Source organism: Lissotriton helveticus, chromosome 6 (genome assembly GCF_964261635.1).
Source record: "Lissotriton helveticus chromosome 6, aLisHel1.1, whole genome shotgun sequence".
NCBI lineage: Eukaryota > Metazoa > Chordata > Amphibia > Caudata > Salamandridae > Lissotriton > Lissotriton helveticus.
The window spans coordinates 1,384,173,470-1,384,196,533 of NC_136067.1; the positions used below are offsets into that span (position 1 = coordinate 1,384,173,470).

General features: G+C 45.3%; 1 protein-coding gene across 3 annotated transcripts in view; it reads left to right on the forward strand.

Annotated features, from left to right (window-relative positions):
* Window positions 1-23,064, forward strand: part of CDK19 (cyclin dependent kinase 19) — a 1,513,666-nt gene that overhangs the window by 1,332,926 nt on the left and 157,676 nt on the right. For all 3 annotated transcript variants that reach the window (XM_078649167.1, XM_078649166.1, XM_078649165.1), the window contains 2 exons: window positions 4,890-4,959; window positions 14,838-14,910. In XM_078649167.1, the coding sequence (XP_078505293.1) occupies window positions 4,890-4,959; window positions 14,838-14,910 (143 nt within the window). The remainder of the gene's footprint in view (window positions 1-4,889; window positions 4,960-14,837; window positions 14,911-23,064) is intronic.

Below are 23,064 nucleotides of genomic sequence, written 5' to 3' on the forward strand. Positions count from 1 at the left end.
TACTATGCCCCCTTATGGTCATTTGCCCCTTCGCTTTGGCCTCCTCTTGTCTCTCGATCCTACCGAGAGACAAGATGGCGGCCGCTACGGACTGTTTGGAATGTTTACAGACGCCGGAGAACCAATCAGCTTCGCAAAGCTCCGTAACGCGAAAAGTACGCGAAGCGGAGCGCTGTTACAGATATATATCTTTTTGTGAACATTAATTTCTCAAAATCCAATGGAGCACATATATTGAGACCTAGCAAAGGCACATCGGGCTACCAGTCCCTAATATTTTGCCAAGTTTCGTGCAAATCCATTCAGCCGTTCGATTATTATTATTATTATTCTTTTTTGCCCCGCGGGGCCCTTTTAAAACCTCCACATCAAACCTAGGGGGTCAGCGAGGATCTACTATGCCCCCTTATGGTCATTTGCCCCTTCGCTTTGGCCTCTTCTTGTCTCTCGATCCTACCGAGAGACAAGATGGCGGCCGCTACGGACTGTTTGGAATGTTCACAGACGCCGGAGAACCAATCAGCTTCGCTTCACAAAGCTCCGTACCGCGAAAAGTCCGCGAACCGGAGCGCTGCCCGGTCCGCTGTTACAGATATATATCTTTTTTTGAACGTTAATTTCTCAAAATCCACTGAAGCACATATATTGAGACCTAGCAAAGGCACATCGGGCTACCAGTCCCTACAATTTTGCCAAGTTTCGTGCAAATCCATTCAGCCGTTCGGGCTAAAAGTGAGGCCAACCGCCCTATGGGAAACTCAATGTTAAAAACACGTTTTGGGACCCCCTTTTTTCTTGGCCCCCCCTTGACGAAACCCCCCCAAATTTTCAGGGGCTGCTCAGAAACAAAATGTTCCATTTTCCTGAAAATTTCAGCCAATTCCGTCCACAAACACCAAAGTTATTAGACATAGAATTTTCAAAAATCCCATAGAGAAAAAATCCTAACTATATATACCTACTGGCGACCGCCAGTAGGTAATATATATATATATATATGGGATCTGTATCTCAAAACACTAAGGTGTAGTACGCAATAGCCAAGGAGCCTTGTCCAGAATTGAAACTACGCTGCGCAACTTAGATGTTGCAGCGTGTGGAGCCCTGATGACCTGCAACTATTGCGTCACCCGTGCGTCCCTCATTGATGAGTTTTGGGAGCTGGCTGATCGGGAGGTGGCACACATGGGGAAACACGCTAAGGCCCGCCGCTATGGGAAAGGCAAACGACCAGGGCGAACACTGGCATGACTGCTTCGCCTGCAGAGGGGGGGATACATCTCTGAACAGCTGCTCAACGATGGGACGCACACAACGGATAACAGTACGGTGCTCTCTGAGCTCCTGCCTTATTATGCCCATTTATACACTTCCCTCTAAACAGGTGATGGGAGAGATGTCACTGAATATCTATCAGAGATCGCCATGCTCTGGCTCATAAACGTGCAACTGCAGTTCCTAAGCGGGGAGAGGGGAAACGGGGGTGGGGGATAACAGACGAAATCTGGAAAAAAATAAAGGTAAAAAAACTTACCTGACACAGGCCCCCACCGCTCTTCTTCTCCGGGTCCTCGCTGCAGCACAGGTTTCCAGGCTCCTCTGCAGCTAATCCTGACGCCTCTCTCATGTTTGAAAGCAGCGTCAGGATTGGCCTGAGCACTGTAAATTTGTGCTTTCAGAGAGACTGGGAGCCTGTGCTTTGCTGTCTCCATCTCAGCAACACAGGTTGGTTGGAGACAGCTCAGTGCGCATGTCGGTGTGGCTGGCCTGAGACAGCTGGCCAAACCGACATGCGCACTGATAGCAGTGCTGACCACTTCCTCTCCTGACTGCCCCCACGATGGCCCCACCCCGAGGTTAGAACTTGAAAAATAAAACAATATTAAACCTGTTTTATTATCGTTTATTTTTTCAAGTTTTGAGGCTAGCGGGGGTGACGCTTTTCTGCCATAGTGCAGGATCCGCCACTGGTCAGTGGCTACATTACCACACCATTCGCTGTTGCTCATGGGACGAGGCAGGACTGTCCATTGTCCCCATTACAATTTTTTTTTTATTTCAAAATATTTTATTGAAAATAAATTTTTCATATACAAAAACAAAACAGTTGTCATACTTTGGGCAGCTCTTACAATGTGTACTTTGGCATAGATATAATCACTATGGACCCACTGGTTCGGCATTTACAGGAGAAGAATCTCCTTTGTGGCTTGCAATTTTGAACTGGTCCGATGCTCCTGTCCCTATACGCCGACGATGTTTTACTTTTTCTCTGCCACGTGGCAGATAATTTAGCTCCCATTGTGTGTGATTTTTGTTGTTGTTCCAGACTCCTGTCTGGCTAACAAATAAACTGGAAGAAGTCAGAACTATTCCCACTCATGTAAGCAACGTCACCTGTGACGTGTGAACTTCCACTACTGTGGTGCACGGATTCCGTCAAATATTTGGGCTTTCAAGTCCTTCGGGGTAAGGAGCAAGTTTTCCAATTAAACTGTGGCTCAGCAATCGACAGATTGATGACAAAGATCGAGGTCTGGATTTGCCTCCCACTGTCGATGGCAGGTCGTGTCGCCATTATAAGAATGGTGGTTCTCTCTCGTTTATATATTTTTCTCAATATGCCTATTATCCTCAGCAATGCCTTTTTTGCCACGCTCCGGAGTCTGCTTCTATGATTGACCTGGGCGGGCCCTAGGTCCCAAGTGGGTGGGAATACTTTGGTGCTCCCCTATGAGCAGGGGGTTAGGCGTGCTACAGCTGCACCTTTACTATCTAGTAGCGCAGTGCCAGTATGCCCATCACTGGTACCACAGCAATGCCCGACTGCCCTACGATAGCCCTGAGTGCGACTAAAGCAGTGGTTCCATTGTGCGCCATCCTCCCATAAGGGATCTCTTTGGATTTCAACAATATCCAGGTGCTTTCTTCCACTTTCTGGGTGTGGCGATATCTCCTTAGAGTCTATACACTCTCCCTCCTCACCAATTGCTGATAAACCTTGGTTGCCTCTTGCATCGGAACCCTGGCACGACATGCACCGAATACATTCGGAGGTCTCTTTTGAGTGGCCAAGTACTTACCCATGTTGATAATGTACTTTTTGCAGTGGCCACCAGTATGGACCATTTCGTTCTGCGGCACATTCACAGTGCATTGCGTGCACCGATCCCAGCTTATCCCCTTGCCCCCCGGAATTCACCCCACTGATAGTAGTGATAGATGACCCTGATGTGGAGCACTTGGGGGCAGATTTACAAGCCCCTTGCGCCTCATTTATGCCGCCATTGCGTCACTTTTGAGACGCAGCGGCGGCGCAAATCCTGCTCCATGGTGCGGGGGTACTCACAACGTGACGCATCTGGGAGATGCGTCACGTTGGAAAGCCCTGCGCCACATGTAGGCGTTCCTGTGCAGGGGGGGCGTTCGGGCGCAGGAACGCCTCCTAAAAGTGGCTGAGTGAAATCTACAAGATTTCACTCAGTCAGTTTTAGGCCCATGCTGCGTCAAAACCCTGCGCCTGCTTGAAGCAGGCGTAATGATTGACACAGCATTAACTATATAGGGCCCCCAGAGCATTGCTGGAGCTGCGTCGCACTTGCGACGCAACTCCAACGATGCGTCACTTTTACGGCACAGATGCGTCACGCATCGGTGCCGTTTTTGCCCCATGGTGCGCCGCATTGTAAATGCGGCACATCCATGATGGCGGAGGCATGGCGCACAATAACTGGCGCATCCCTGCTGATTTGCAGGGATGCGCCAGTTAATGTAAATATGCCCCTTGGTTTCCAAGCATTATCACACCAGCCTGGCCCTCCTCCCAAGTCGGGACGGGCATCTTTGGGAACACTGGGAGCAGGATCTGCTCCGGCCGCTGTCGGATCAGATAAGGTACTACTGCTGTCAGTAAACAAAACTTGTTCCTCCCAATCACAGACTCAAGCTTATACATTTTGAATTTCTTAGGCACCTTTACACTACACCTCACTCCCTGGTTAAACCCGACCCTACCAGGTCTTCTCGCTGTCCTAAACGCCACCTTGAAGATCCCGTTTTTGCGCACCTTGCATGGACATGCACCCATATAGGGGGATTTTGGACTGACGTTTTCACACAGCTCTCATTAATGATGGGGCCCACTTTAGCTACCGAACTGCTCCTGGCACTGTTAGGATATGTTCGTGATGTGCCTGAAGGGGTTGACAGATTACCACATTGGCACTATTGCTGGCGAAGCGAGAAATTGCTGTGCATTGGAGCAGCAGGTTTTGTCCGACAGTTAAGAGATAGATAACCAACTTTTCCTTTTGTGACCCTACCAGAAAAATGTATTCTTCATTACAGCCACCATCTGCCAGACCCAAAATTATATGGCAACTACTACATGATTTGATTTGATTTGATTTGATTATGGATTTGTAAAAGCGCAGCGAATGCCCATGGGCGTCTTGGTGCTACATGACTATTTACTGCAGCAGGAACAGCCAGAATCAGAGGGCGAACCTACTGTACAATAATGTGTACTTAGCAGACTCCACGTGGCACGTGTGCGCTGAATGCCAAGAAGCCTATTATGATGTTTATATATTCGCTGCCTGCGGTTCCTCCCTAATTGTTTATTCCTTTTTTCTTTCAGTCTCCCTGTTGTGACTCGAATGCTTTGTAGCGTGTGCTATTTATAGTAAATGCATTTTCACCTGGACTGGCTGATTCTTCCAATTATGTTACTTTCCATAATGTGCATGATTATTTCCCATGATTATGGGGTCTTGTATGTGATTTTGTGTATAAGTCTTATTGATCTTTTTTGTAAAAAAAAGCTCCAAAGTGTTCGTCTTCCTTCATGCAAATCTATGCAACAATTTGCTGTTTTTTTCTTTTTGAAGATAAAGATTGGGATGACATCAGGAAAATGCCCGAATATCCAACGCTTCAAAAGGATTTCAGAAGAACAACGTAAGTTGGTATACAAGACACTGTTACTCGGCCAATGCCTCAAGTGAAGTTGAGTTAAGATCAGCTATGATGTCCTTCCAGGCACCAGGCTTAGGGGAATGAAAAGAGCAGGTAGATTAATATACTAGCCTAAAACATAAACAATATTCACGATGGATCATGTAAGTTACTCCTCATCGAGTGAATTAATGACACCAACTATTCGTTTCTAAGCCAGCCTTGACATCATTGTATAATAAATATTAATAACATAACATGTATTTGTAAAGCGCACGTTCACCCTTAGGCATCTTGGAGCGGAATACCAGATGTTCATTGTTACCCAACTCAATGGTACTCATTTTATCGACCTCAGATGGATGAAAGGCTGAGTGGACCCGCCGGGATTTGAACATGTGACCATAAGGTCAAACACCAGCCCCTACAAGAGACGCATTAGTCCACTGAGCCACCAAACCTGGCTGCCACTCATTACCTTTCCGTGGAGAAGATCAAGAAAATATATAGTCTTGCGTAAGATATTAGTAGTGAGAGTTGACTCAAACAACTAGTGTCTAAGAAAGCCTCGAGCTGCAAGGATATCTTCAGGCTTGCTGAGTGATGAAATAGTGTAGAGGAAGGAGTTCTGAGAAGACGGAAGTTAAGGTTACAAGTATACAATAGGCTTCCACCATTTATTTTTCTGTTGAAACAAGCATCTTAGGTCTCGTTTACAAGTGCCTCAGTATTTTATAATCCCTACATGAAGACCATTTGCACAAGGATCACAATTACAAGTGGTTTGAAAATTACCCCTTTGGACATTTCTGGATGTGATAAACTCTGCGCCCCCTTCAGATAAATTTCAGAAGGGCAACCAGCCAGAATTCAGCAGGGTAAAAAGGCCTGCAAAATGCGGGACATGAGGATTTTGGTGCGAAAAGCACCAACCAGTGCTTAATTTGTAAACCAATAAGTGCTGGGCTCTCGTCTGGAGGCCACTGCAGCTTGCACCACACAATGCCCCTGCCAGCTGGCAATGACAGTACAAACACTGCTACTAACCATCACACCCAGCTGTTGTGCCAATACCTAAATTAGCCAGACTGGGCAACCATGTCGCAAACTGTCATAAGTCCCGGTGTCGCAATTAGGTGCTGGTGCTGAGCCTCAGAAACCACCCACTAAAATTAAGCACTGGCACCTACGCTTTAATGTTATGTCCCATTATGAGGGGAAAACTTGTGATAGCTACTTACTGCAGCTGATAAATTCGAAACCTCGGAGTACTGGATTTTTCCTGGTGTGATACCTATAGAAATACCCACAAGGGCACTCCAAATCGAGCCCGATGTGTTTCGTGTCTATCTATACCTGTGGCTCAATAGCATTCTTTGATGTTATGTGAGTTAATGGCTAAAAGCAACAGCATATTTTTAGATCGAGCCTAGAGCAGCCCATGCGCTGCTTGCTCGGCTCGACTCTTAGTAAGGGGCTTTTCAAAGTGCTACCTTTGCCGGCCACCAGCTTGCTGTTACAGGCACAAGAGCGCGCAACGTGTACAGCTGCCCTGCCATCTGGCTTTCTCCAGTGCGTGAATCCCCTCCCCTACCCCCTCCCACTCCATCCTCTTCAGCTTCTGCGCGCGCTTGTTCTCCTTTGATCCCTATCTTTCCCTTTCTCAATCTCACCCTCTCCCTGCTTTTTAGGGCTCGCCTGCTGATGCGCTTGCGCATAGCTGGCGAGAAATATAGGGGCTTATCCAGAGCTTACCAAACTGGCGATTTGATGCTGTGCCCGTGCGCTTTTTAGGTCAATGCGCAAGCGCATTGACCTAAAAAGCACTTGCACATCAAAGCCAGCCATCTGTTCCCCAGCTTGGTGCCGCCAGCAGCTCTTCCCGCTCCGTCCCCTGCTGCATTAAAGCCTTTCATTCCCCCCAGCATGCGCTCTGACTCAGCCATTTCTCCTCCCCTAATTATTCACGGCCGGCCGGCCGTACTTTCAGTTTCACGGCCGCCAGGCCGTGTCTCCTTTTATTTTAACTGTTTAGTTGCCCTTGCCTTTCATTCTGTCTTCGCAAGCTAATTTATCTTTTCTCTTCTTTCGTTCTCTGCTCTTCCCTCTCTGTGCTTCTACCTTTGTCCCTTTCACATCCTTATTTTGTGATCCCCTAGAGATCTCTCCCTTCGTTTACTCAGTGCGTCCTCTCTCGCCCTGTTCTTTCTCTCCTGCGCATTCCCTCTGTCCGGCACGTGTGCCCCCCGTCCCGCCCCCTAATTATTCACGGCCGGCCGTACTTTCAGTTTCACGGCCGCCAGGCCGTGTCTCCTTTTATTCTAACTGTTTAGTTGCCCTTGCCTTTCATTCTGTCTTCGCAAGCTAATTTATCTTTTCTCTTCTTTCGTTCTCTGCTCTTCCCTCTCTGTGCTTCTACCTTCGTCCCTTTCACATCCTTATTTTGTGATCCCCTAGAGATCTCTCCCTTCGTTTACTCAGTGCGTACTCTCTCGCCCTGTTCTTTCTCTCCTGCGCATTCCCTCTGTCCGGCACGTGTGCCCCCCCCGTCCCTCCCACCCCCTTCTCACGAGCCCCCCTCCTCTCCTGGGTGTTCTGTCAGGCCCAGGCAGCGCTTCGCCAGGGCTGCTCTTTTTGGTACAATGAGCGATTGTGTTTTCGGTGGGTGCCCTGGGGCTGACTCCTGCTTGGCACTGGAACACGCTGGACTCTTCAGGCTATTTCTGCTCTTTCTATATTTGTTCTTTTCTTCTGGCTTCTCGGCTCTGGGATGTGATTACAGAGGATTCTTAAAATGTGCGTGACTCTGGGATTTCTCTTTCCCTGGTTTTGAGTACCACCTTTGGTCTTCCAACCCACTCCTTCTGCCCCCGCCCATCGCCCCTCCTTCTAACCAAGCGCCCCGCCCTCTCGCCCCTCATCTACCCTCGCTCCTCCTCTGCCCCCACCGCGTCCCTCCTTCTCATTTTGTCCAACCTCTTGCCCCACCTCTGCCCTCCCTTTTCCTGCCCCGCCTTCTTTCCCACATCTGTCTCAGCCCACCCTCTGTGTTTCTTCCTCTGGCCTGCCTCTCATCCTGCCCTTTCCCTGTCTTACCTCCAACTCCCCCCTGTGCAACCGCCATCGCTGACAAAGCCTATTATCTTCTTTTATCTCTTATACTGCCCCTCTTTCCTACATTTATTTCGCGCACCTTCATCTTTGATGTTTCCAACCTCCCCTCCCCGTCCGTAATTTGTTTCCTGTGACGTCACCTCACTGACGGCGAGATTGTGTGATCTGCAGATAAAAGTTAGATTCCCTGCAAGGTCTACTTAGCCTTTCACGTTTTAGAGGTCGCTAAATCTCACTTGCCTTTAAATGAGGTGATAGTAACCCACACATGCTATTTACAGTAGAGGTGGTATGAACAGATGTCTAAAAATAAGTTACTTATCGGGAAGGATCTAGTCATCCTGCTCTTCAGCTCTTGTCCAAATAGTTCACAATCTCTGCGATTTAATCAATGGCCCACATCTTGGCTGTTTGGGGCTATTGAGGAGTGTCAATGTCACTTGCTAGACATACTTCGCTGTAGTTTGGGACTGTCACAGTTGCATAAATGCCAATTTCAGATTACTGCACTTGAGTGGAAGAAACCTACCTCTCTGGAGAAACAGTAATGAAGTAAATACGCGAGAACTTAATAAACATACAGTTTGTTGTAATAATAGAACCTGGTTCGTCTCACTCTACCCCCTCACTCTACTACTCTACCACCCTCACTCTACCGCCCTCACTCTACCACTCTACCGCCTTCACTCTACCGCACTCACTCTACCGCTCTCACGCCCTCTCTCTACCTCCCTCACTCTACTGCCCTCTCTCTACCGCCCTCACTCTACAACTCTACGGCCCTTCCTCTACCACTCTACCGCCCTCACTCACTCTACCGCCCTCACTCACTCTATCGCCCCCCCTCACTCTATCGCCCTCCCTCACTCTATCGCCCTCCATCACTCTACCGCCCTCCATCACTCTACCACCCTCACTCACTCTATCGCCCTCCCTCACTCTATCGCCCTCCCTCACTCTATCGCCCTCCCTCACTCTATCGCCCTCCATCACTCTACCGCCCTCCATCACTCTACCCCCTCCATCACTCTATCGCCCTACCTACCTCTATCGCCCTCCCTTTATCGCCCTCCCTCTATCGCTCTCCCTCTATCGCCCTCCCTCTATCGCCCTCCCTCTATCTATCACCTTCCCTCTATCTATCTATCGCACTCACTCTATCTATTGCATCACCATAGCATCACTCAGCACAACCACAGCATCACTCAGGGCAACCACAGCATCACTCAGCGCAACAACAGCATCACTCAGCACCACCACAGCACCTCTCAGCACCACCACATTATCACTCAGCACCACCACAGCACCACTCAGCACCACCACAGTACCACTCAGCACCACCACAGCACCACCAAAGCACCACTCAGCACCACCACAGCACCACTCAGCACCACCACAGCACCACTCAGCACCACCATAGCATCACTGGTTCAAATATGTTCTTTTAATGTTTCAAGCTGTTTTCAAGCTTTCACGCTTTATTACAAATCACAAAAAGATGTTAATATTTCACTTCTGTTCTTGGATTTTCGTCACAATAAAATACAATGAACATAATCTTCACAAAAGTTATTTACAAAAATGTAAGCTATTGCCATTACAAATTAAATAAATTATTTAAGTGTTACTTAAAAAAATGTAAAGCATTGTTATTTGTAATATCAATACATATAAGTCACGTAAATACAAAACATGTTGCATTACAAATGCTATAGGTGTCACATTTGCGAAAGTTATAACTATTGGCATTGTAAATGACAAAGCTATTAATTTAACTATTTGAAAAAATAACACATAAATAAAAAAAACAATTATAAGACCAATAGCTCAAACTTTCCTAATGCGAGCCCTATTGCATTTCCAATGCTTGTTACAACTGCGGCCGCACCACTGTGCCCACCCCCACTCCCCCCTCCCACTCCCTCCTCGCACTTGTTGTAGTATCGCCTCAGTTTTTGGCCTGCAGTGGAAGTGAACAGCCTCTCTCACTCAACATTTGCTGTCCCCATGTAATTTGTAGTTTTACTCTGTCAGCACGATTTTGATTTGTTATATGCCTAGCATGGAAGGTGATCAGTCGTTTTAATCTCCCCATCGGGATGATCTCCCCCTTCGCATAAGCCCCGTTGGGTGAGACCAAACCGACGTGGGAGAGCATCTAGTAAGCTTGTAGCTGTATTTGTAAGCTGCCCTCTGAGTAGGGGGAGACCAAACCGACGGGGTATTCCTCTCCTGACACTAGAGGGTATCTGCTTTCCAGTTATGTTCCTTATTGTCTGCACTACAAGTGATTCCTAATTTTGCAGCCAGACTGTAAACAAAAGCTACGTAAAACAGTCCTGCTACACCAATGCTTAGGTAGCCATATTTTTTCCAAAAGAAGCGCAATGCATTTTCGCGGCTTTCCTTATTATGCAATGATTTTAGAACCACAGGAAAAATGACATTTGACTTTCGGGGCTCCTTTTCCCCTTGTAATAAAGTCTTTCTGGTGTTCTCATTTGGCCATTTATCGCTTTTCCAGAAACCATGCACCTTCAGTGGTTTTACACTATCTAATCAAAGATCACACCTCATGAGTACCAGATTAACAGCCAAATACAGTAAGAAGCAACTGGCAGATGACCAGTCCAGCTTTGCGAAGGTTAACACTAGAGCACATGACCCCACGTTGTCAGCTACATTTGAGAAAGATACTGGCCTATTTGAACCTGTGTTTCTGCTCACTATAAAAAAAATTAACAGGATACCCCAAGAACAGTCTTGGTGCGTTATTCATTTTGCCAATTATTTGAACTTGCGTGTTGAGCAATGTCCATTGTAATGGGAGTCTATTTTTCGTTGTTACCAGGAACATTAAAACAAAAAAACGCATACCTTTTGATTCACTCTAAAAATAAAATAAAAAAAGGCCTTGCTCTTTCAATTTGTCTTTGTTTTGGTCTTCATTTCTCAAGATTGTTTGTTTACATTAAACAACAAATTGTGTTGTGGTTGGCCCTAACCTTAATCGACCTCTTCACCACCACACCGCCTTCACAGTCTAAAACACAGAATATATTGAACTGACCCATGTTACATGTGTAAACACACATTTAAGTGAAAATATAGTATTGTGCACAGTACCATTTGCTAACGTTCCACAGCTATTGCAAGCACAAAAATCTTGCTTACATCAATTTTCCAATCATCTCGTTCGCCCAGTACATATTTTTCACCTTCTTTGCAATGGTTCAAGCCAACCTAGTTTGAGCACGCAAAGCGCTCCTACCTCAGGGGGGGCACAAGACTGAAGATGCGATTATGCACCAGGGTTATATTTATACGTTGTACTGATGTAGTAGGAAAATGCCAGTTTGTATAATGCTAGGCCCTGCATTTGGCCACACAGTCGCCTTCTTAATTGAGAGGTAAGTGTCAGTTTTCTCACTTTTGAAAGTCGTACTTTTCAGAGCTCTTAAGTTGCAGCACTCCATAAAAGTGCTTGGTGTACAGAAGCGTGGCTAAAAGTTAAAAACAAGCATTGGCATAGCCAATAGGTCTCGCCTATGGGACCTTATAAGTGTTTAGCCATGCAACAGTTAATGTTGTTGCACCAAGGATTTTTTTTTTTAAAAACCTTTATTGTGCAACAGTAGCATACAGTTACGGGCCTACAACCAATCTGGCCGGCCTCGAAATCAGTGTGTAGCACGTAGGGCAACCATAAGACAGTTCAGCAGTCCCCAAATACGAAAAACCGCAAATATTCCAAATATCACTTACGTTGAATGCGACCACCGAGTACAGGATTAAGTAAGGTTCATTTTTAAGAAATAAAATAAGAAGGATCAGATGCCATACAATCCACCGAAGGCACAGAGTGGGCAATGCACACAGCAGGATGTCAACAAAGCGGAGAATCATAATCGGAGAAGCGGCACAAAAATACACTGATCAGTATAAAGGAGCATATATTCACATTTCGTACCAGTCATCACCCACCCCATAAACGTGGAACTACCTAAATAATGTGAGCGGTAACACAGAAAACAAAAAACGGCAAGTGGTGCTACACCTAGCCTCCATGCTGACCCAAAATAAGAAAGGAAAAGAGAAGAAGGACTAAGAAAAGAAGAGAGAAGAAATAAGGGCCCATAGAAACTAAGAAGGACAAAACAAAAAACCCTCTTCCCCCAACTCCCCACCCTGCACGCATGCAGAGGCTACGGCCTACCCCCCTTAGCAGTGTGCCTGTCGCCCAGTAAACGAGTACCCGAAATATAGATACAGAAAAGAGAAGAAGAGAAAGAAAAGGTTATATAAAACCGGAGAAGGGCCAGCCATACAGGCTCCCGGTCTCCCCTTCCACGAAGTTATTCTCCACCCCAAGAGCAACAAGCAACAACAGTAATCAATCAATACGATAAGAAATGGAGAGAATTATCACATACTACGCAACTAGGTGTGTCATAAGAACACGCAACCCGCTCCCCCGCCAGCCAAACAGACGTCAACCTTTAAAGAGAACCACTTAGCCTTGGCCTGTTCTTGTAAGTCCACCGAGGCATGCCCGCCGAGTAAATCCCGTCTCAGCCGAAACAGGAGAGCAAAATGTCCACGCAAGATCGAAAAGCAGCATGCAAATACAAAATGGACGTCGCTGACCACCGACAGAGTCATCTTCACTTACAACCATCACCCCCAGTTCCGTCCCGTGATACGTATTCCATAGCAAGGGTACAAGAGCGAGGAAAGAAGAAGCAGTCACAGGAGCCAACAGTTGTTGAAACAATGTCCGGGCCATTAGTGGCGATACAATGGACGAGGCCACCGTCCTCTGCTGAGAAAGGAACCCTTCAGTATAGTAGAGGCATACGGACATCTGTCCACAGGTACCAACACAGTCCGGGATCATCCGTTCCCCTCCGCACCCATGGGCAACCACAGTACCCCCCTCAAAGACAGTTAGGGACAAATCCTCGCGCACCTGGGAGCCATCCGACCGCAATCGCCCCAGTGTGAGTGCAATATCATCAAGCTTTCTTCCCAACGCTCGGGAACCGTCTTCCCAAACGGACTGTAAGTCACCAAGAGCAGCAAGAATGTCACCGCAAGATGGCGTAGGCTGTATTTCCCATACCACAGCGCTACTCGGTAACTCGCACTCCCCATCACGCAGCACTTCTGTAGACAGGATATTGTACTTCATCTCGTTCAGGCAGCCATCAGGCGTTTCCACCTCGTAGGGAGAATGAAGGTAGGGCAGGGACGAGTCCGGCTCGGATAGCCCACAATCCAAATCACGGGGGGCTTCAAAGCACACGTCCAAGGAGCGGCCTCTGGTAATGGCCATCCTCTCTCCGATTCGGCGCTAGCGGCAAATTCGGGAGCGGCCCGCGAAAACCGGGCGGAATAGAAGACAGAGCCGACACAGCTCACCTTCAGCGCTCCGCAGTTAGACAGTATATCCACTGAGCCCTCACCTCGAGGATGCACTCCGGCCGCGTCGTGTGACAATCAGAGCTCCTGCAAAAAAAAAATTCTCAGTAGCTACTGCGTCTCGGAGGACCGACTCCGCCCAGGCCCATCTGTCCGCTGTTCATGAGTCAGCACCCGGCCATGTTTCGCGGTCGAGGTCCCGGTTCCAGGGTCGTTAAGGCCGCCAATTTACTTTGTGGATTTCTCCGGCTAGAAGGCTGGCAGAGACTTCGGGATCGCGCGAGCGATGTCTGCGCGCATTCACCGTCACCCCGCTGCAGCGCAATCACAGGATCATGACCAGGATTTCCGCGCGGGGCTCGGAGGCTTGCGGAGCCGGGAGCCTAAGCTTCCATTCCGATCGCCATCTTGGCTCCTCCTGCACCAAGGATTTTGTGCTGCATAACTAAATACTTATAAGGTCCCAAAAGCGAGACCTATTGGCTATGCCAATGCTTGTTTTTTTCGGTTTTTTTGGTAAGCAAGCCGGGGTTTACCAAAGACAGAACATACATGCCAACATTTTAGAAGAGGAAAGCGGGAGATTTTAAAAATAATAATTGGGAGAATGTATTTCTCCCACTGACTTCTATTGAGGGCGAGGCCTTAATCGGCTCACTTGTCATGTATGGGACTTGCAAGTGTGCTGCTGTAAGCCTGGATATCAGAAAAGCAACAATATATATTTGTATGGCCTGTTAGGAGCATGGAGAAAGCACTATAGTAGGCAGAGAGAGCGTAACAAAAATGTTATGCACTGGCCTGCGGGACCAAGTTACTGGCAGTGGATACTCCGAGTCACACAAGACCCATCCCTGTCGGCAGACACCTATCAAGGTATCGGGTTTCTGCATGCAGGAATCGGGATGCGGGAGACTAGCCTTGAAATCAGTAGTGTCCCATCTGAATCTGGAGGGTTGGCATGTATGATAGAAGTAGTGTATTTTCATTTGCTTACTGAAGGCCTGTGGGTCTGCCTAAGCTCACATGTAGGGAAGGGGGGAGTTCCAGGAGTGCTCTTCTAGAACACATACTGTGTTCCAGAAGAGCACTACTGTGCCTGCCTTTTTACTTGCAGTGTGTTCTGGGGATTTAGGGTAGATTTCAATTGGCTAAGAAGGAGTAGCATAGTATTTGTATATTTATTAGGTGTTTAGGGTTTTTGCTTAAATACATTTGCAGGTAATTTAGAGGCTTCTGAAACTCAATTGATAGTTTGTGTTAGTTGATAGAATTGTTCCTTACCTTTATTGTATCAATTACAGTTAACTCTTTTTGATGAAATGTGTTCATTCTGTGTTTTTCAGATATGCTAATAGCAGCCTCATGAAATACATGGAGAAACACAAAGTCAAGCCGGACAGCAAAGTGTTCCTTTTGGTATGTGGATTCCAACTAGATCCATTCTGATGTATTTTCCTAATTAAGCCCTCACACTATCATAAGTTTTATTAAAACATTTTCTTGTTAGGGTTTTGTTATACACTTGTGAAATGATTCTCTGTAAGACAATAATAAAATAAAATAACACCACCAAATCCCAGAGTTAATAACGTACTGTTAGGTCGCATGGTGGTGACTTAATGATTTATTTTCAACCATATTTTTCAGAAATAAACAGCGATGGCATGGTTTGGAAGACTGGTTTGGGACATCAATTTTGTGGTTGTTTCAAATAATAAACTACAGATGCATCTTTTTATTTTGGCAGGTGAACAAAAGTTTCATTAAGTAAATACTAGTATTAATTTATTTATTTTTTACATATTCGCTTTTTCAGAGTTGTGTTCCAATATGCTTTACAGAGTGTAATGAAAAGTGTTTTAGGACTGATCCAGGAATTGCGCATGCGCAAGAGGCCGCCTCCTAGCTCTTGCATACTGCCGTGGGCTCGAGCGTACTATCCGAGACCACATACTTTGTGTAATGTTATATTTCACCGTGAGCAGGGCTCGGCCGTGAGCTAAAAGTAGCTCTGGAAAATGTTTTAGGACTAACCCCACATAGCCCCTAGTGATCATGCCAGCTAGCCTGACCTTCTCTAGGGTTCGGAGGGGAGGAATGGAATTGGGATGTTGACTGCTCAAAATACGATTCTTTTTATGATACATTTTTTTCAAATATGTTCTCTGCAAACCCACAAGTTGTGTAGGGTATTTTGAACAGAAACACATGAATTATTTCTAAACTTTGAGGTCTACCGCAGTGCCTTGGCGTATTTTTTCTGCACCAGCACATCATGTCCGTGCCAAAAGAAAATGTCTTCTGTCCCCTCAGTGGTGGGCAGGCCCGGACTGGCCATAGCGGGCACCGGGCAATCCCCTGGTGCGGGGCACGGGTGGGGGCCGGTTTTGGGCCCCTGGGGGCCGATTTTGTTACAGGGCCGTTTTTGCAGCATAGCTGCAAAATCGGCCCTGTAACAAAATAGGCCATAAACCGGCCCCGGCAAAGAGCTCGGCGGCTCCCCGGGGGGTGGGGGCGCCCGAGCAATCTGCCAAGGCCGGTTTTGATTCCCAGTCCGGCCCTGGTGGTGGGTGGGCTGAGCCTACTTCCCTCGGCCTCTTCAGCTTAGAAAGCAGCCCGCTATCATCCAATCTTCCACTGTAATACCTGTGTTCTCTAATGGCCATATGTATGAAACTTAGGTTTTGCGATTCTCAAAAACGATTTTTAGAGAATCGCTATTTGAGAATCGCAAAATGCTATGTATGTAGAATTTTCAAATAATTTTCTGAATCCAACATATTCTTACTTGCGAATCGTAAATTGCAATTCGCAATTAAGGAATACCTCCCCATTCATTCCTATGGGCCTTGAGGCCCATAGGAAGGAATGGGAAGACATTCTCAATTTGTGATTCGCAATTAGAGTATCGCAAATTGAGAATGCAATTTCAAGGGTGCCAGGATGTCAAAAGGACACACTGTTGCACCCCTAAAATGTGCATGTGTGCACATGTGGCACACATACATGCCCTAAGGGCATGTATGTGCGCCACATGGCACTTTGAAAAATGCAAAAAATGAATTTTTAAAAGAAATTGCAAATTACCACAAACTTGAAGTTGGTGGTAATTTGCGATTCCTTAGGGCCAAATTGCACTTTTTCTGTGCTTCTTATATTGCAGTTAAGGAATAGCAATTTGAGATTCCTTAAATGCAATGGCAAAATAAGGAATCACAAATGTTGCGATTCCTTATTTTGCGAGGCAGTTTTGCTTTCATACATACCATTAAGCCTAATTGCGATCGTAAATGCCGAGATTCTGCAAATTTCAGCGTTTGCAATCGCAATTAGGAATGATACATATGGCAAGATGGCCACCGGACGGCAGCTCCTTGTCGTAAATAGATGCTACATTGCATATTAACTCACAAGTAGTTTATTGAAGGAGAACAGTAGAGTGCAACTCTAGCGTCTGCTGACCAACTCAAACTGACTCATGCAGAACACCGAGCGTAGAGTTAGAACTGACTCCATTCTGGAACACAAGAAGTACATAGGGAGAAAAGGGTCAAACATGAAAATAAGCAAACATATTTACATCACATCTTCCTTCTTTACAAAAACAAAGACAATAAGTGCAAGGAAAAACAAAAGCAAAGAAATTAATCACAACAATAGTCATTGAGATATGCTGGTGGTTTACGGTACCTTGTAATTCTAGTATTAGCATCAAAAGAAGAATTTTGAGTGCAAGAAGTATCAGTGGAAACACTTGGAACACTCGAGGAACCAGAATCAGACGTATCACCACCACCATTACAATTCCTGTCAACAGGAGATTAAAATGAAACAGGGTGTTCTGAAGAAGATAACATATAACCATTATTCCCCCTGTCAGAAAACATATCAAAAGAATCCTTCAAAGCATTATCAGGAGAAAACGATGCATTTTTCTGATACAAAGCAACTCTCCTGATATTCAATTTTTCTCCATTCGAAAGTACAGCATAGTGTGGAAAAACTTCATTTACCTTAAAGGGTCCCCTAAATTTTGAAAGACCTCTCGTTATTCTCCCAGATTTTACTTTCACATAATCACCTTTAGAAATGTTTTTTTTAGAACCTAAAGGAACATCATTAACAAATAAATCTTTCAACCAAAAAGGAGTAAGTTTAGAACTTGGAACCCTACCCCTCATTATCTCAAAAGGTGATTTTGCTTTCTCAGGATGGACAGTGGTACGGTATGCAAAAACCATGTCTCTAACAAGCTCAGAAACAGATTCACCTCTGAATTGAGCTAATTGAATTGTCCCTTTCATGAGTCTATTGATTCTCTCACAGAGACCGTTACCCTGTGGGTTAAAGAGGGAGGTACGATGATGTGACACTCCAGACTCACTTAAAAATGTATGCATGCTCTGAGATACCAACTGTGTCCCATTATCCGTGATGATGATACTAGGAAAACCCTCTTCTTGGAAAACCGATTTCAATAACTTGATAGTACTGTCAGTTGTGATGTCCTTTACAAATTCTACACACAACCACTTGCTGAAAGCATCCACACAAACAATAGCAAAACGTTGACTCCCAACTAATTCTTCCATTGCCCTATGAAATCTAAACAAATTGTGTGCCAAGGAATGTTTGGAGAATCCTACTTCCCAACAGAGGAACCAACGGCAACTTTTAATCTTTTTTCAACCTCTCTACAGGTCGTGCAGTCCTCAACCAATCTAACAACCTGTGAATCAATCCCAGGCCACGAAAAAGTATTTGCTTTTTACCTCTGTTGTGTAAGAGTCTGTCCCAGATGTCCTTCATGTGCTAAAGCGAATAATTTGTTCCTTAATTCAGAAGGTGGTATAACTTTATCATTACGTAAAAGAATACTGTCGCCACAAGTTGACAACTCATCAAGAACTTTGAGAAAAGGTCTCACAGAAACATTCAAACAACTTTCCCTCCTAGACCCCTGTTTGACCATTTGAATGACCTCTTTCAAAATGTGATCATTTTGCATCGCCTCAATCCATTCCTCCTCCGAGAAAGACCCCTTACTAACTGACAATACATCATGAATCCAAGCCACACTCTCGTTATCAATATTTAAACGACAAGAGTCATCCAATGCATTGTCATTATTAATTGAAAGCCTAGATAAGCAGTCAGCTTGAAAGTTGCGCCAACCCTGAACATGCACAACCTCAAAGTGATAATCTTGTAACCTAGCTGCCAACCTAGCCAATCTTGGTGAACCCTTATCCGCACCACCTATAGAAAGAATACGAATCAAAGGCTTATGATCAGTCTTAAGAATAAACTTGGTACCCCAAAAGTATGTTCGGAAATATTGTGTGCCCCAAACAGCTGCCAATGCCTCCTTCTCCATAACTGAATAATTCAGTTCAGAAGAAGACAAAGAGCGTGAGGTAAAAGCAATTGGACGCTCACCGTCCGAATGTTTTTGCAAAAGTACAGCACCCAGTCCTGTAGCACTGGCATCTACCATCAATATGGATGTGCACTTTGTATCAAAAGGCGCTAGAACATTTGTCTCACAAATTTCCTTTTTAATTTGACTGAAACTTGAATTTTGTTCGGCCCCCTAGTCAAATTTTGTACCTTTCTTCATGAGAACTCTTAAAGCTGTAGTTTTCCCTGAAAAATCCCTAACGAATTTAGAGTAATACTCTACTAGCCCCATGAACGATCTAAGTTGTTTCTTATCAACCGGACATGGGGCAGAATGTATTGCTTCTAACAAATTTTTCCTTGGTTTGATGCCAGCGGCTAAAATCTCATGTCCAAGATACTCGACATGTTGTGCTAGAAACGAACACTTCTCCCTGCACAAAGTAAGGCCTGTGTCCGTTTTCCTATGCAGAACTTGTTTAAGCACACAGGTATGGTCAGCCACTGAATCGCCAAACACAAGAATGTCGTCCTGGAAATAGACTACCTTCTGAATGCCTTTAAAAATTTCAGTGAACATGCATTGGAAAACATTTGCCGCTGATATTAACCCAAATGGAAGACGCGTAAACTGAAAAATCCCTTCAGTGGTGATGAAAGCAGTGAGGTTCTTGCAGCTTTCATGCAACTTAATTTGGTGGTTTGCACTCTTGATGTCCAACTTCGAAAAGAACTTAGCACCATCAAGAGTTGAGTTCAGCTCACCAATATTAGGTAAAGGAAATGTGTCAGCGATAACGCATTTATTCAGAGATCTTAAATTGACACAGAACCTCAACTTGCCATCCGATTTCATGGAAATCACCAATGGAGACACCCATGAGGATGCCTCCACTGGCTCAATAACACCACTTTGAAGCATCTCATCCAACAATTTCTTAACTTCATCTCTAATTGAAAGTGGTATCCTCCTCAATTTGTGTTGTACAGGTAGAGAATTTCTTTTGACCTTTATGAGATGAGCATAACCCTTTAAATCCCCCAATTCATTCCTAAAAACAGGGAAATTCACCCAAAATTGTGTCAATAGAGTCATCCTCCAGGACCATGATCTGATCTGGAGCCCTAGGATTAATTATAATGTATAAATCATACTGGTGAACTCACCCTAAAATCGGGGGTCCCTCAACTGAAACATACATTTTCCCAGTAGTGAATCTATTCTTGAAAACTATTTCAGATACAAAATGGCCTAAAATGTCAATTTTTTCCCCTTGGAAGCTCCTGGGAGAAATGTCACTTTCAAGTAATATTTTACCACTCCACAACATTTTGAACGTTGTATTAGGAATAATAGTGTATCTCGACCCAGTGTCCACCATCAACGACACCTCTCGCCCATCAATCTTAAAGTCTGCCCTGGGTCTGTTCTGTCTTCTGTCATCTTCATTTACAAAGTCAACATCATTTACAACCAAAAGTCTGTTTTTCTCAAGTCTGCAGCTATCATCATATTCCTCCACAACAGCGACTTTCTGTCTGGGCTTTGTTTTGCACATTTTAGAAAAATGTCCAATCCGTCCACATTTGAGACATTCCTTATTGGCTGCAAAACAGAATCTTGCTTCAGATGAGTGCTGTACAGAACTTGTTACTAGGAACAGATTTACTCATGTTCTTTTTGAATTTGTTTTTAACAACAGCCACAGAATCATCACTGCAGTTTCCACCTTCTGCAGAATATTGTTTCTCTGAAACTTCAGTAACCTCCTGTATTGAATTGTTCTTCTTTTGGAATTCAATAACTTTAATACATTTCTAGTATTCCTCGATCACTTTAGCCAAATCTATAGCCGTTTTCAATGTGAGGTTTTTCGCTGCCCACAATCTTTCTTGAGTTGAATTTTACGATTGTTGCACTGAACAATCAACTGGTCTCTTATGAGTTCATCACTCATTGCCCTAAACTTACACTTGATGTATAATTCCCTTAGGCGAGCAACAAAATCATCAATTGTTTCTTCGCTTTTCTGTTTCTGCGTATAAAATTTATAGCGATTCAATGACAAGATTTTCTTCCTTGGCAAACCTAACCTCCAACCTTGAGATTGCCTCTTTATATTCATCAGGCATAACTTGCCCATTTGCTTGAAGAGCTATAGGTAAGAATCTAAAAACACGCTGTCCTTCTTTACCTATAGTACTTAATAATATTGCTTTCTTACTCTTCTCTGGAAATTCCTGACCATCAAGTGCTTCTAGATAATTATCAAACATAATGAACCAGTCCTCCCATGGTATGGCTGGGTTACCTGGTTCACTTAAAAATGGGGGCGGAAGAGTGACATTCACTTGTTGTGTCATTTTCCTTTTTTTTACACCAATGACCTTTGTAAAGTAGGTGCACTTATTCCTGAAGACACAACAAATCTTAGCTGCACAAAACTAGTGGAGACTTAAAGAAAAGAATAATAATAATAATATGGCAGAAGTCACAACAAGGCTGTATGCAAAGACCTACAATGAAAAATATTTGAAAGTCATTTACTATGTCGAAATAAATGTTCCAAGTCTTTGCGATGTCGAAATACCTTTTTTTAAAGTTGCGCCGATGTTCCGAAATAATCTTGAAACTCAGTCAGTTATTACCTCTTCAACCGGTAAATTTTCCTTAAACCTCAAACCTGTCCCAACTCCCGATGTCTGATGTGCGGTGTTCAAACACCCTAAGGTGGCCGCCAGATGAAAACGAGGCATGGAACGCTGTACGTATTTTGTCACTTTCGCTTACTCCTTGATGAAAATCGTCCCTTGACAATGTAGTCAGCGTCATACGTCACAACATTACAAGACGCAGAAGCAAAGATCTTCGAACATGGAGAGGATCCTTGGAACTTCAGTAGGTTGCTAAGGTACGTTTTCGAGCCGCATGCTCTACTTACGTTGCAACCGCCGCCAAAGTGTTTCTTGCTTCTGAATTAATCTTTAAATGTTCATTTTTCGGTCCGCTAGCCTCGTAACATCATTTTAAATATAGCACCTCCTTCTTGGGTTCTTTCGCCACGAGTCCACTCTACCATTGCAAATGTCGTATCTGGAAACAGCTCTGTCTCTGTAAAATTTGCTCCTCATCCCACTGGTCAGCAATAGCGTGGCAAAAAATTTTGTAAATAGACGCTACATTGCGTATTAACTCACAAGTAGTTTATTGAAGGAGAACAGTAGAGTGCAACTCTAGCGTCTGCTGACCAGCTCAAACTGACTCACGCAGAACACCGAGCGTAGAGTTAGAACTAACTCCATTCTGGAACACAAGAAGTACATAGGGAGAAAAGGGTCAAACATGAAAATAAGCAAACATATTTACAACACTCCTCCACTGAGTTCCTGGGTTAGGGATCACCTATCGGTAAATATCCCTGTACAACCCGGCCATCCACCGATCTCCTTCGCCCTGCTGCCCTCCTACGCCACCATACAGTAGTTTTGTGCAAAGTTGGCCCCCGCAGCACCACACTGTCCAGCACAATGGACCTCTCTTACCTGACCTGAGCGGCCTGAGTGGGGCGGGAGTAGCTGAGGCTCCACGCTCGGGCTGGCATATCGCCTGCTTCATTACGTCGAATCTGGCCAACAAACCAACAACCAGGTGTCGGACCTTGAGGAGCATTAAGCGGTGAACATTGCAATCAGCCATCGCGCGGGTTTCTGGAGAACAACACGACTTTATTAACCCCAGCACTCAGCAACAAGATGGCGCCCGCCCGAACCTAGTCTTAACGGGCCCGTACCTGAGGACTGGCTCCGGCGGCTTGGTCCGTGGGGTGAGTTAACAGGAACGGCAGAGTGTGAAGGTGACAGCCCAACGATAGATGCTGTTGGCAAGCAGTACAGGATCGTGGGAGATGCTGGAGATCGGGTCAGCGACCGGATGGTGCCTGTGACTTGCACCGCTGTGACCCTGATCCAAATGAAAGTCCGATCACGGCGTACCTAGCGGATGATACCGAGGGGAGTCGATATGGCATCTGTGGCCTGGAGAAAGTGAGGCAGCCCGCTTCCCCCCCGCCTTCGGCCCTGCTGCGGTTTTGAGCACCACTCTTCAATGGAGCTGTCTGCTTCCAAAATGGCGCCCGCGTAGTGCCGTGACTAACATAAACGGCGAAAGGA